At 35.5% G+C, this 12,767-nt stretch overlaps 1 protein-coding gene across 3 annotated transcripts in view; it reads left to right on the forward strand.

Annotated features, from left to right (window-relative positions):
* Positions 1-11,910, forward strand: part of LOC140663397 (protein bric-a-brac 1) — a 377,385-nt gene extending 365,475 nt beyond the window's left edge. For 2 of the 3 annotated variants that reach the window (XM_072887507.1, XM_072887508.1), the window contains 4 exons: positions 1,973-2,153; positions 3,900-3,985; positions 5,488-5,727; positions 7,057-11,910. In XM_072887507.1, coding sequence (XP_072743608.1) covers positions 1,973-2,153; positions 3,900-3,985; positions 5,488-5,727; positions 7,057-7,583 — 1,034 coding nt within the window. In that variant the 3' untranslated portion in view covers positions 7,584-11,910. The remainder of the gene's footprint in view (positions 1-1,972; positions 2,154-3,899; positions 3,986-5,487; positions 5,728-7,056) is intronic. The other variant, XM_072887509.1, reaches the window with a different exon arrangement.
* Positions 11,911-12,767: the final 857 nt, after the last annotated feature.

A 12,767-nucleotide genomic window follows, 5' to 3' on the forward strand; every position in this document is an offset into this window, starting at 1 on the left:
TGATTCCAGAAAAGCCTTCTCTTAATCGTCAGTTATTTTTATAAAAGTTTAAAAGAATGACAATTTTGACATTTTTCTGAAAATTCGGACAGTGTGTCTGTAAAAAAATTTTGACACTTGGCAGTTATATTTTACTGTAAGAAATTATCTAAGAATTCAGACACATTTTTGTCTGAATTTTCTCAGAGATCTGGATGTCTGAAAACAATTTCAGATAATCCGTCTTAATCATCAGAGTGATTTTTCTGAAAGTTTAGAAGAAAATTCAAACAATGTGTAAGAAAACTTCAAACACTTTGTCTGCAGTTCTTTTTTAGTGTAAATTTGTGTGTCGTAGTAAAAAATCTGCGTCACACTTTTGCTCGAAAGCGATCGAAGAAAAATGTGTTGTACTTAGTGCCTTTTTTTATAGGTAAATAAAATAAGTAAAATTAGAGAGAGAGAGAGAGAGAGAGAAAGAGTTGCGCCCGAGAATGCGGATCTAAAAATAGATAGAATAGTCGCGCGCGCATTTTCCAATGAATTGTATTAATCGTCAAATTGGTCAGGAGGTTCTTAATTAGAGTCAATAACTTAACTATTAAATAATCGTTGCGAATTGAGGTCGGCCATACGTGCCATACGCGAACGGCGGAAGTTACTGTAAATGTCCGCCGCCGGACATTTCTTTCGCTCGTAACCTCGTTATTAGACTCTCCTTTTTGCGTCACAAATATTTCTCGATCGAGATCTTTGTTGATAAATCTTTCCGCACGCAACGTTGAAAAATACTCTATTATATCAAGGAGACTCTTAAAATGCACGAACGCGATATGTGATAAATTAATAATGTGTGTAAAGTAACGTGTACCACTTATTCTGTGAGATTTCTGATTTAGCATACCGATATTAAAATGAAGTGATTATAGATTATAGCACAAAGGACTCAACGATTATTTAAGTTTCGAATTTCATTTTCATGTTATATTTTATAACATTATATAATATTATTATATAATATTAGAAACGAAATGTTTCTAGCTTAAAGTGGAATTTATTTAATTTGATTTATTTTATTTTTTTCTCTTTTCTTTTGTTGCGTTATGAAATAATTAAAGTTACTCTCAACACAATTACACAAATTTTGTGATAATTATATATATATATATATATATATATATATATATATATATATATATATATATATATATATATATATTCATATGGGAGACACGTATCTTAAAACTAATTACAGGTTGCAGTTACACGAGGCGTGTTTTACGACTCCGGCTTCCTGACTTTCTTCTGGTTTAAGAGACGTGTCTTAAGATATATATATACAGCATCCTGCATTTCTCGAGAGCCTCCGCGACGCAATAATTACTCGTTCGTGTTAAGTAGCGTTAAGTACCATTTAACGTAACGCACGCGTTAATGCTCACCGACAACGCGACGCGATTGTCTCGTTAAGCGTACGACTTTATAAAAGCTCTGTAACGATTGTACGACAACGGCAATACAATCGATATTTGCGTTTCATTTTAGAAAAAGGCATAATTCCTTCGACTTTACCTCGCCGCAACCTGCTTACACACATACACATGTAACACACACACACATACACACACGCACACCTGTCTTCCTTAAGCGCCGTTTTCCAGGTGACTCCGCCCACGCTCGAGGTATAACATAAACGTTAGATGCACCTGCGTGCATCGAGACCAGCGGTTAATATCGATTTAAGATTGCACACATTTGCGGAATCGCAAACTGCGATATATATTTGCCCCTCGTTCGCGATAGCGATCTCGAACGAGGTACGCGTTTACGGGAGTCGATCCGATTAATAAAAGAATCATGCAATAATGAGAATATTTATTCCATCCTGAACCCTATATCCTCTGCTCTATCCTATCCCTGAACTCGTGTCGATCGGCCCTAACTAATAGCTGCTTTTCTGTGTTTTCTCTTTTCCACGGGGGGCGTTAACTAGCAGACAGCTACCAGTACCAGCTTCAATCCATGTGGCAGAAGTGTTGGAACACCAATCAGAGCCTGGTGCACAATCTGCGCTTTCGGGAACGCGGACCCCTCAAGTCCTGGCGGCCGGAAACCATGGCGGAGGCGATCTTCAGCGTCCTGAAGGAAGGGCTTTCCCTCAGCCAAGCGGCAAGGTATGTCTATAAAAGCCATACATATTTATTCCGCGCGATATATATATATATATATATATAATATATATGTACTTGGTATTTTAATCTTTCGATTGATATTCTTAGAGTATTTTAATTTATTAAAATGTTTTCTCTTCAATCTCACTAATAAACTAAAACGCTACGGATACTTTGACATATTTTATCGAGGGAGAATCGACTGCTAAGAATTGTTTATTTAAAAATATTAGAATGAGAGAGAGAGAGAGAGAGAGAGAGAGAGACAGAGTTAGTGGAGGGGAGGATATTCGCATATAATATTAATACTATTCGATATTTCATCGTATTAAAATCTTAAAAACCTTGAAACATTTTCAACGTGTTTCGCGAAAATTATTTATCTCATTTAATTGCACTTTTTCAGCAATATTACATATATTAATACACCGACTGGTACAAAACAAGTTAATTTAAAAAATTATTGAAATGCCTCCGCAACGCGTATATTGCAAAAATAATTAATTTAGTTGCAATCATTTTCTGTATACGATGCACATACCATCCATCGCATCATGTGTGTATAGCGTGGAACCAATAATAAAATTAATAATAAACTCCCCCGCGCAGAGTTGCATAAAAGTTGGGCGCGCGACATTCAATATTAATATCGAGTGATGAAATGCGTTAATATAAAAATTAAAGAGTTATTTTTAAAAAATTGCTTATCCCCCAAGAGTTTGTACGGACTCGCCGGCTGTTCTAGCGTGTTCTTTGCGAGCGTTAATAAATAACACGCGAAAGATAAATATTTTATGCGAGTTTATTCCGCCGCGTTATGTTTCCTCCAGCGCGCCAACTCACGCAATGTACCGGGTAAATAGTTAAAATTGTTATATAAATGTCTTATGATGTGGCGCGTACAATAGAGTCGAGTTATTACGCAATGAAAAATTCCTGGAAATTACTGCATCAGGCATACATATCTTATCGCCATGCCTGAATCATGCTGAATAATCGTCCGATCTACTGTTCAAAGCAGCTGCTTTAAAATCATTTGCGCGCAGGCGTCGTAAAGTCTGTATCACGTTTGCGTAACAACTTGCGTCGACTCGCCGTTAAAGGGATTTCTTTTAATTCGCGTACAAAGCGACTCAATAAAGCGCGACTTTACGAGTTCGCGAACGATAATTTTTATGATAATCCGACCCGACGCGATCGATAATGCTTGCCTAATGCTCCCCATTGTAATATTGTGATTATTTTCTTGTGCCATTTTTTTTTCCCAATCGTAAAATGTTATTAACTTTTTGTTAATATATTACAACTTGATATATCATTAAAATAAGAGAGACAACAAAGTATATAATAATAATTAATAATACATATATTACATAGTGTAAAGAGTGTAAGACAACTGTGAGTTTCATCGCTCCTTGCGAGAAGTTACTGTATTATTTTGTTAAACGCACCATGTCACTGCTTATATTTCTCCCACGCGGTTACATAATTTCGAGAGATTGCATAATTTCCATCGCCATGCATTCAAATACGTGTTTTGTTGAATCTTTTATACCATCGGTATGATAAAATTAATATAAATGAAAACGAAATGTAATGAAATGGAGAATAAAATAATATTAAAATACAATTAGATAAGTTAATATATAACGTAAAAATAAATTAAGAAATATTGTATAATGCAATGAGTGTAAAATATAGCACGGGTTGAAGACCGTCAATTTTAATACGTTCCTTTTTCTTTTTCAGAAAATACGACATCCCCTACCCGACGTTCGTCCTATACGCGAATCGAGTGCACAACATGCTGGGTCCGAGCGCCGATGGTGGGGCCGGTGAGTGTTAGCTGTCACTTTCAGTATTCTCGGAGAATGCCTCTGCTCTTCCGTTAAAATATATCACATATTTCTCAATGATAAGACCAAGATTAATGCCGACATGTACAGGGTGTCTACTTAAATCTTTTAAAAAGATTCCCTGAAAATTCCTTGATTTTTTTTTAGATATTTTTTTGTTAAAAATTTCACTGGTAAAAAGAACAAGATTTTTTGATTCAACTTTCTAAAGTTTTTTTATTGCGTTTTCTAATATTTGTCACTCATACGAAGGAAAAACATTCAAGTTTCAAGTGTAAATTTGCAAATAAAAAAAACTGAGTAGCATTTATAAGATAAATATTTTTTCATTTGCATAACACATTTCCATTTTTCTTTATCACTAAATATTACAATAAAAAAATATATACCGTATATTTAATATTTTGTTAAGATATTAAACAAAGATAGATATATATTTAAACACATAATTCATATCTTGATTTATCGGATTGCTTATAATGTAAAAGTATTATCACAGAATTTTAAAAAAATTCCCTAAGTTTGAATAAAATTTCATAAGAATTCCCTGATTTTCCAGGTACAAAAGAAATCCTGAGAATTCTAGGTTTTCCATCTTTTCCAGGAAGTAGACACCCTGATATAGATAAATATTCAACGACAGCAGATTATTAATGCCGAGGGTGAAGATTTATTAAAACAAATTTTTATGGTTTGTCGGCAAAATAAAATTGTTCCAGACGATTCAAATGTGTACGTACTCTCTTAAGATATATGTATACACTTAAGATATACACAAGAATTTTATATATGTCTGGTTTTATCGTTTATTTTATTATAATCCTGTAGTATGGAATATACGAAAATGGATTTAAAATTCCGCAACACGTTCGTTTCTCATTTATCCCGATCGTTACCTCAAGACCTTCTCAAGACCCTAGTTAATCGTGCAAAGGGCTCGCTTAATGGACCGCGATGGTGTAGCCAATTGTAAATAGTTAATAAGCGACGGCCGATCAGGAGAAGAATAATCCAAAGATTCAGTTACGCTCGTAAAAGTCGTAATTACATTGTACAATTACGTCGGCCAAGCTAGCAATCGACGTTTAGTTATCGCATTAGCAATTACATTCTGTAATATTACCTAATTTCATATTATAATTTATAATATAATTTATTAAATTTATTTATAATTAAATTTTTAAGATTTATTTATTTTATGTCATTTATTTATACGATTGACAATCGCAGTTGTCAAATTTTTCTTCACATTTATTTGTATTCTAAATTCGTATCTCCATTTATAATGATTGATTAGCAAGATTTTGCGACGCGAAATTCATTGATAAAATGAAAGAGCTCTTTCCGACGATATCCCAGCCTTCTTTCCCATCGTTTAGTTTTAAACACTTTCTTTATCACAATTATCGAAAATTTTCAAAATATGTGCGAAGGAATTTTGCATTTGCTTGTTGATCTCTAACCCTGGATTTTCCGTATAGATTTGCGCCCTAAAGGAAGAGGAAGACCGCAAAGGATTCTGCTGGGTGTCTGGCCGGACGAGCACATCCGCGGTGTGATTCGCGCGGTGGTATTCCGCGACGGGCACTCGCCCCATATCGTCAAGGAAGAGCCGACCACGATATACCCTACCCTGGCGAATTATGCAGCCTGCAATGGTCCGGAAGGCGCGGTCAGTCCGGGTGCGGCGGCCGCGGCCGCGGTCGCGGCGGTCGCTCAAGGTACCAGTCGATTTCTTTATTTTTCCTAAATTGATATTTTAAAATCAAGATTTATTCCATCTATACCATTTCATGTGGAAAAACGCAATCTCATTCCGGAAGTTTCACCCTTTTACAGAACGCTGTTATAAAATAAAGGAGGACGATGGGTAAAATATGCTGATTTTTGCCCAGAAAGTAACGTAAGTTACATATATTTTCTTATAGTTTTTGAATTGTTGAATACGAAAATACTCGTTTTATTGGTCCGTGGGAAAGTGATCAAAATTTGCTTTAAATGGTCGAAATAAGTCATTTTTATTATTAATTCGATTAGTGTTGATTTTGTTGAAATAAGACTTCAAAATGAAACATTTTAGAAATATTAAATCTATATATATAACATAACAAAATCAATATAATGTAATAATGAAAAAATAAATAATCAATTTATTCAAAGAATCTTAAGTTTCATCAGATGCAACTGTATATATTGTACAGTTTTAAATATCTTAAGATGGACTTTTACTACCATAGAGGTTCCACATAGAAGTGCGTCAACTTTTTTATACATAGTAGACCTTTGCCTGGAGCCCTATTATATTTTTTGTACTTTTCGTATTATACTGTATAGCGTTTCGTTTTATTCGTCAGCGGAATCTTAATCTTGTCAGTTTCTTAGTTGATCGGGTCCGCTAATGTTATTTAAAGTCGAAATATCTATTCCTAAATGTCTTTTTATATTTTTGAAATTCTCTCCTCAACATTTAATTATTTTTATAAGCTGCACATCTGATGAGACTCCTTGAATAAATTGACTATTTATTTTTTAATTTTTATATTATATATTGATTTTGCTATGTTAGATTTAGTATTTCTAAAGTCTTTCGTTAAAAGTGTTTTTTTTTTCAGTTTTCAGTAAAAGAAATTGTAAAACTATAATATAAATAATTAAATAATTGCAAAATCGACACAAATTGAATTACTATTAAAAGAGACTTATGCTTTTAAGGCAAACCACTTTTCTATGGGCTTAGACCAATAAAACGGATATTTTTGTATTCAGCAAATCAAAAACTATAAAGAAAATATATGTAACTTACACTTTCTGGACAAAAGTCAGCACATTTTACCCTTCCTCCTTTACTGGAACATTAGTACTTATTATTTATTTTTATTATGTTTTTTAATTAAAAACTTTTGTATCGTTTCTCAAGTTCTTTCAAGAATTTGCAACAAGATGTCTAAAAATGCGAGAAAAGATTACGATTTAAATTTTATTAATTTTTTATTAAACTAATCTCTCTAAACTTATCAAGATTATTAATTTTTCTTACCTTTATTATCCAGGTCTGCGACATCAAATGTGCAGTATGGTAGCGGCGGCGCATTCGCAGCAACACGACATGATGGCGACGAATTTGTCGACGAATCTGTCGACAAGTCTGTCCTCCAGTCTGTCGTCAAACTTGCAGGCAGCGATGCAGGCTAGCCAGCACCACAATAACAATAACACAAGTGGCAGTAACGCGAGTGGTCTCGGCGGCAATAGCGGCATCGGCAACAACGGCAATTCTCCGTTGAATCTTGGTCTGGCGAGCCCGAGCTCGGGCGGGCCGCCAGAGAGTCCGATGGAGAGTCCCCTGGCGAGTCCGTTGGGCCCGTTGATGGATCCGGGTCACATACCCAGCAGCGTGGAAGTCGGCATCGGCGTGAGCGGTATGACGTATAAGCCGGCGCGAAGCTTCGTCAGTCCCCGCCCGGAGACTCTCTTCCAGGAGGACATCGCCGATCTGGTGAAGAGTCCCCACGGTCTCAAGGACAAGGACAAGATCCCGGTGAAGCTCGAGCCACTCACGGACTCGCGCTGCGAATAGTAAGCCATCGATACGGTGGCCACGGGACGAGGAGCGGAAACGACGACGTGACGTCACCGCTGCAGAATCGCCGGCAAATCGAGGAAGGACGAAGAGCGTCGATGACACCTCAGGTGGACCTCTCTCTCTTCGAGGCCGTTAACGGCCGGGGCCCGGTGATTGCGGATCGGTAGGTGCTGAGAGTCACTTTGACGCTTCTCGCGAAGAATCGAGCTTCGTCTGATTCACTTGGCGACACTCACTTCGCCTCCTTGCGCGCGGAAGAGAGTTTATAGTATATATGTATAACATATACGTGACTCTGAACATTGTACGCGAGCACGATTGAGCGCGATATATTGTGCATACGAGTATGTTAGAGAGAAAGAGGCTTACAATCAAAAAAGAAAAAAAAAAAAAATACAGAGACACACAGCGTGAACGAGATAAGCGAGTGTAGAGAGAGTTTCTCGCCTGGTTTACGTATCGAGGAAGTATGATTTAGCGATCGTGCAGACTAGACGAAAATCGCTCAATCGATTCTCCTGCAACGTGGAAAGAGGTAAACACTGAAAAAGAGAGAGTAAAACCTTCTTCTAGCGAACGTACTATAGCTATTGGGTCGTCGGCGCCCCGCGAGCGCGCCGCCACCTTTTTCCAATCTAGATAGTCGTGTCATCGTCGTGTCGTACAGACTATGTACATGTAATAAAGGTAAAACCTACACGCTATACACGAGCGCATATATGAACATACATACACTCACACACGAGAGAAACACGAGCGCGCCATACACAGGAATACACATTCGAAAATTTATACCTACGCATATATGATAACTGTACTTTTAATGCCAAATGTATAATAACTCGTAAGGGGTCGCCTACTGCCGAATGATTGATTATTCGAGACGAGTCTCGATGAGAAAGTAAGCCGCCTCGAACAGAGCTACACACGTTGTACTATCGAGTCCTTACACAACATGTCATGGATCAGTTTGTGATATATCCTAATAATTCTTAGGTATCACACAAAAAATTCGCTTTAAATTATTTTTAAAAAAAAAGTTAAAGTAAGGTTCTTTTCTTATATTGTTAATATACATCGCGAAAAAAATAGATTATAGACGTCGTGAAGTTACTTTTTATTTTTATAAATTATTACGTCAACATAAATCATTATACATATATATATATATATATATATGATTTATGATATATATATATATATATATATATATATATGATTTATGATATATATATATATATATATATATACATATATATATCTATCAAATGGATCTGGTTTTTTTATATTGCTTCAATAATATAAATTCTTTTTTCTTTCTGCGTCGAACGTTTTAACATAAGTAAGCGGATGATAAATTTTGCTACACGAATCTCTCCGAAACAGAAAATCTCAATTTTGTCCACGACGCTTTGTGCAAGAGTATTCTTTTTGACGCCAGGCAGTAAGCGACGTCACTGATCTAAGCTCGATAAGAGAATATGAGAGGGAGATGTACAAAATTCACTATGACTGTCTACCAAGCAAGTAAAAAAAAAAAAACACGAGCAAAAAGAAAAATTAGGGAGCGAAAGAAAGAGAAAGAGGAAGAACGACGGAAAGAAAAAGGTAAAGACAAAGTATTTAGAGACGGAGAAAACAAATTTAACGGCTTATAAAGCGAGCACACTCTAGGCCGAGATGATCGCTATAACGTTATTAAGTATAATGATTGCCTTCCTGCCATATTTGGGGTATGCCAAGTATAAAAATTATAAGGTTTAGGGATTAGGGAACGAGAAACTCTGTGGCTCGACACGACAGACCGTGTCGAAATTTCGGTGAGTTCGGCGACCACGAGTGTGTGCATCGGTGCGAGATTACGAATCTGAATATGGGCCTGAATGCGAATTTGAACGCGAGTACGAACGCGAGAGATGTACGGATGAAAGGGTGAATGAATTGAAAAAAAACTCGTGTGCGTGCGTTCTTCTTTCGAAAGATCGTGCTATTTTTCAAAATTTTACATGTCGCGCGTGATTTCGAGTCCTCGACAATCGATGAACGAGTCGTGCCGACCCCAGTTGGAGCGAACAGGTATTTTAATATCGAGCAAGATTACGCACGAGTCAAATTTATTTCCTTTGCTAAATTCAATCAATCAATTAAATTTTTGCAAAGTATCACTTTTTAAAATGGTGCTAATAAAGATTTTCATATTTGATCGTTATTTGTGAAATAAACAAGTAATTTTTATTACAATATAATACAGAATAAAATCGGGCAAAATTATGCGCGATTAAAATTCATTGGATCTTATAATCGATCGTCTACGCTAAATTCGGTTCATCTGCAATTTCAAATTGGATTATCGTAAAGTATCGCTTTTCGATGGTGCTAATATGAAAGTTTCATTAACATCACTATAAACTAATCGATAGTTTTTCGAATGGTTTAATTCTAAATGTATTTATCGTAAAAAATGGAATTTTCTGAAGATTCTAATATCGGCACGCTAGTTCGGGAAAGAGAGAGAAAGAGAGAGAGAGAGAGAGTGTGAGAGAATGAGAGCAAGAGTGAGAGAAAGAGAGAGAGAAAGAGACTCCACATGTAAGTGTAAAAAATAAACAAAAAAAATCGAAGTGGCCTTCGGTGAAAGGGAAAGATCATCGCTTTTCGCTTTTGCTCGTACGAGGCTTTTGGCGAAACAAGCCATCCGTGTTATCCATTTGTCTGGGAAAACTTTTACGAAAGAGAGGATAAAAAAAATCGCAGAAGGAAGAAAATTGATTCTCGCGCCACGCTCATGCAGCCAGAATATTTCCAGTCAAGTAGACGAAGAGAGAGGGGGAAAAAAGGGAGAGAAGAAGGGATCGCGCGTTCGTAGCACGTATCGGCGATTAGAGAAACGAAACATCGGTCAAGGCAAAAATAAAAAAAAAAAAAAAAAAAGTAACACGTTATTCTTGATACAAACAATTTTTGTGCGCGACGGATTCGCGAAGCGATGTAGACGGCGAGTTATTCTTAGTATACGCATTGCAATATTTCGATCGACCACGTTTTTCATTTTGGCGGAAGAAATTCGGAAAGCGCGAATATATTCTATTTAGGCATAATGTGTTCAAACGTATAAATTCGCGCGAGACGTGCGACGGTAAAAAAAAAAAAAGATTACGCGAACGAAAAGTTTTAAAATTTACTAGAGAAAAATGCGCAAGCCGAAACGAAAATGACGGAAACAAGAGAGAAAGGACGAAAGAAAGAAAGAGAGAGAGAGAGAGAGAAAGAAAGAGAGAGAGAGAGAGAGAGAGCGAAAGAAAGAGAGAGAATACAGAAGGTCGCGAGAGCGTGGGGAAGAGAGAGAGAAAGAGCGAATGCGAAAGAGTTTAAAATTAAATATTGTATAAAAAGAAAAAAAGTAGTAAGTGCCTTCCAAAAAAATTAAGTGTCCCGTAGACCGTGACCACTTGACTAAGCGACGAGAAAAAGTCATTCGAAATTCTGCTGAATGCATTATTCGTGAGATTACGTTTATAGACACGCTGCGTAAAACTGACACTTAGTTTTTTTTTTAATTAATATATTCTATATTCTAAAATATACTCTTGGCAGATATAAAAAAAATTTATCTTTATTCTCGATTTAATCGAGAAGAAGAGAGAGAGAGAGAGAGAGAGAGACGAAGAAGAAGAGGAAGAAGCTAAATTAATAACTTTGGAAGGGCGAAATGTCTATAATTCATATCCTCCTTTTGTTCTTATTTCGTTTTAAATTAAGAGAATATTAATGTTTAATTATACTCTTGGCTTGATTTAATTTATACTCTACAATGTAGAGAGCATTCCATCTTTCAAATAATATCTAATTTAATTCAATATAATATATATAATTTAAATTTATAATATATAATTAAATTCAATATAACATATGATTTAATTTTATATATATATATATATATATTATGATTTTTACATTTACATCAATATCTGAATTTGACGGTTTTTTATTCTTTTATATAAATTTATAGTTGCATTTGGAGTCGTTTTTCAATATAAAATTTTCGATAGTTCCTAAACCGTTCGCAAAAAAAAAAAGAGTATCCTTTTCGATACGAAATATTTTCTGTTAATCAGTGAACTCTTATGTCGAGTACGCAACGTGTCTACGAACTATGTGTGTATGTCAGAATGAATGTCCGAAGCAACAAACTACCCAACAAAAATTGTGTTTTGGATCAATCCACACAGGTAATACCCTGAATGGCATATTCTCGAGATGTTTTCCTTTTTGGTTTCCCAGCAAATATAAAGTCGACGTATACTTTAGATATGAGGAGAGAGAGAGAGAGAGAGAGAGAAAGAGAGAGAGAGAGCATAAAAAAAGATGAAAAGAGAAACAGCTTACACACCGATAGAAAGGGAGAACGGCTATTTCGAGAGGACCCTTTTGTTTCCACATTTTTGATATATACATATATGTATCTGTGAACAGATGAAAAAAAAGAATACTTATATTACATACCTAAGATGTAAGTGAACAAAAAAAGCATCTAATACGCTATTATTGATATAGAACAAAAAGTGAATATATATATATGAGAAAAAAAGTATATTATATATATATAAATATATATATAAAAAATTGATATATTGACGCTGTAGGATTATACTGAGGTGTGTTTATTGCGCGAAAGAGAGAGAGAGAACGCGAGCGAGCGAGAGAGAGAGATAAAGCGAGATATAGAGGCCGCGGTTCTTTTTTCCGAACGTCGTCGAGGACGAAACAAAAGTTCACGGGCAGAGTTTTGCGCCAGGTGAACTAAAGTTAAAAGGCTGAAGGCTTTAGAATCGAGAAGACAAAATAGCTCGTAGGGTTTTTATCGGGCTGACAAAAAAAAAAAAAAAAAGGATAGACGTGCGTGACTCTGGCGCTACCTTAGAGAACCAATTCAGTTTCTCAGCTCGCGGACATGTATCCCGTTTATCGATAGACACATTGATTTTCCTTCCTTTTTTAACAAATCAGCCATTGCAATTATCTGACGTTAAATTCACAATCCAGTTTTATAAATTTTACAATACCTTTCTTTTATAAATATAAAAGAGAAATACACAAGTTAATTCGATTTAATAAAATAATTTAATAATAATTTTATTTCATAAAATATAATTATTATTATTTTATTTCATAAAATAA

The sequence above is a fragment of the Anoplolepis gracilipes genome, chromosome 3 (genome assembly GCF_047496725.1).
Source record: "Anoplolepis gracilipes chromosome 3, ASM4749672v1, whole genome shotgun sequence".
NCBI lineage: Eukaryota > Metazoa > Arthropoda > Insecta > Hymenoptera > Formicidae > Anoplolepis > Anoplolepis gracilipes.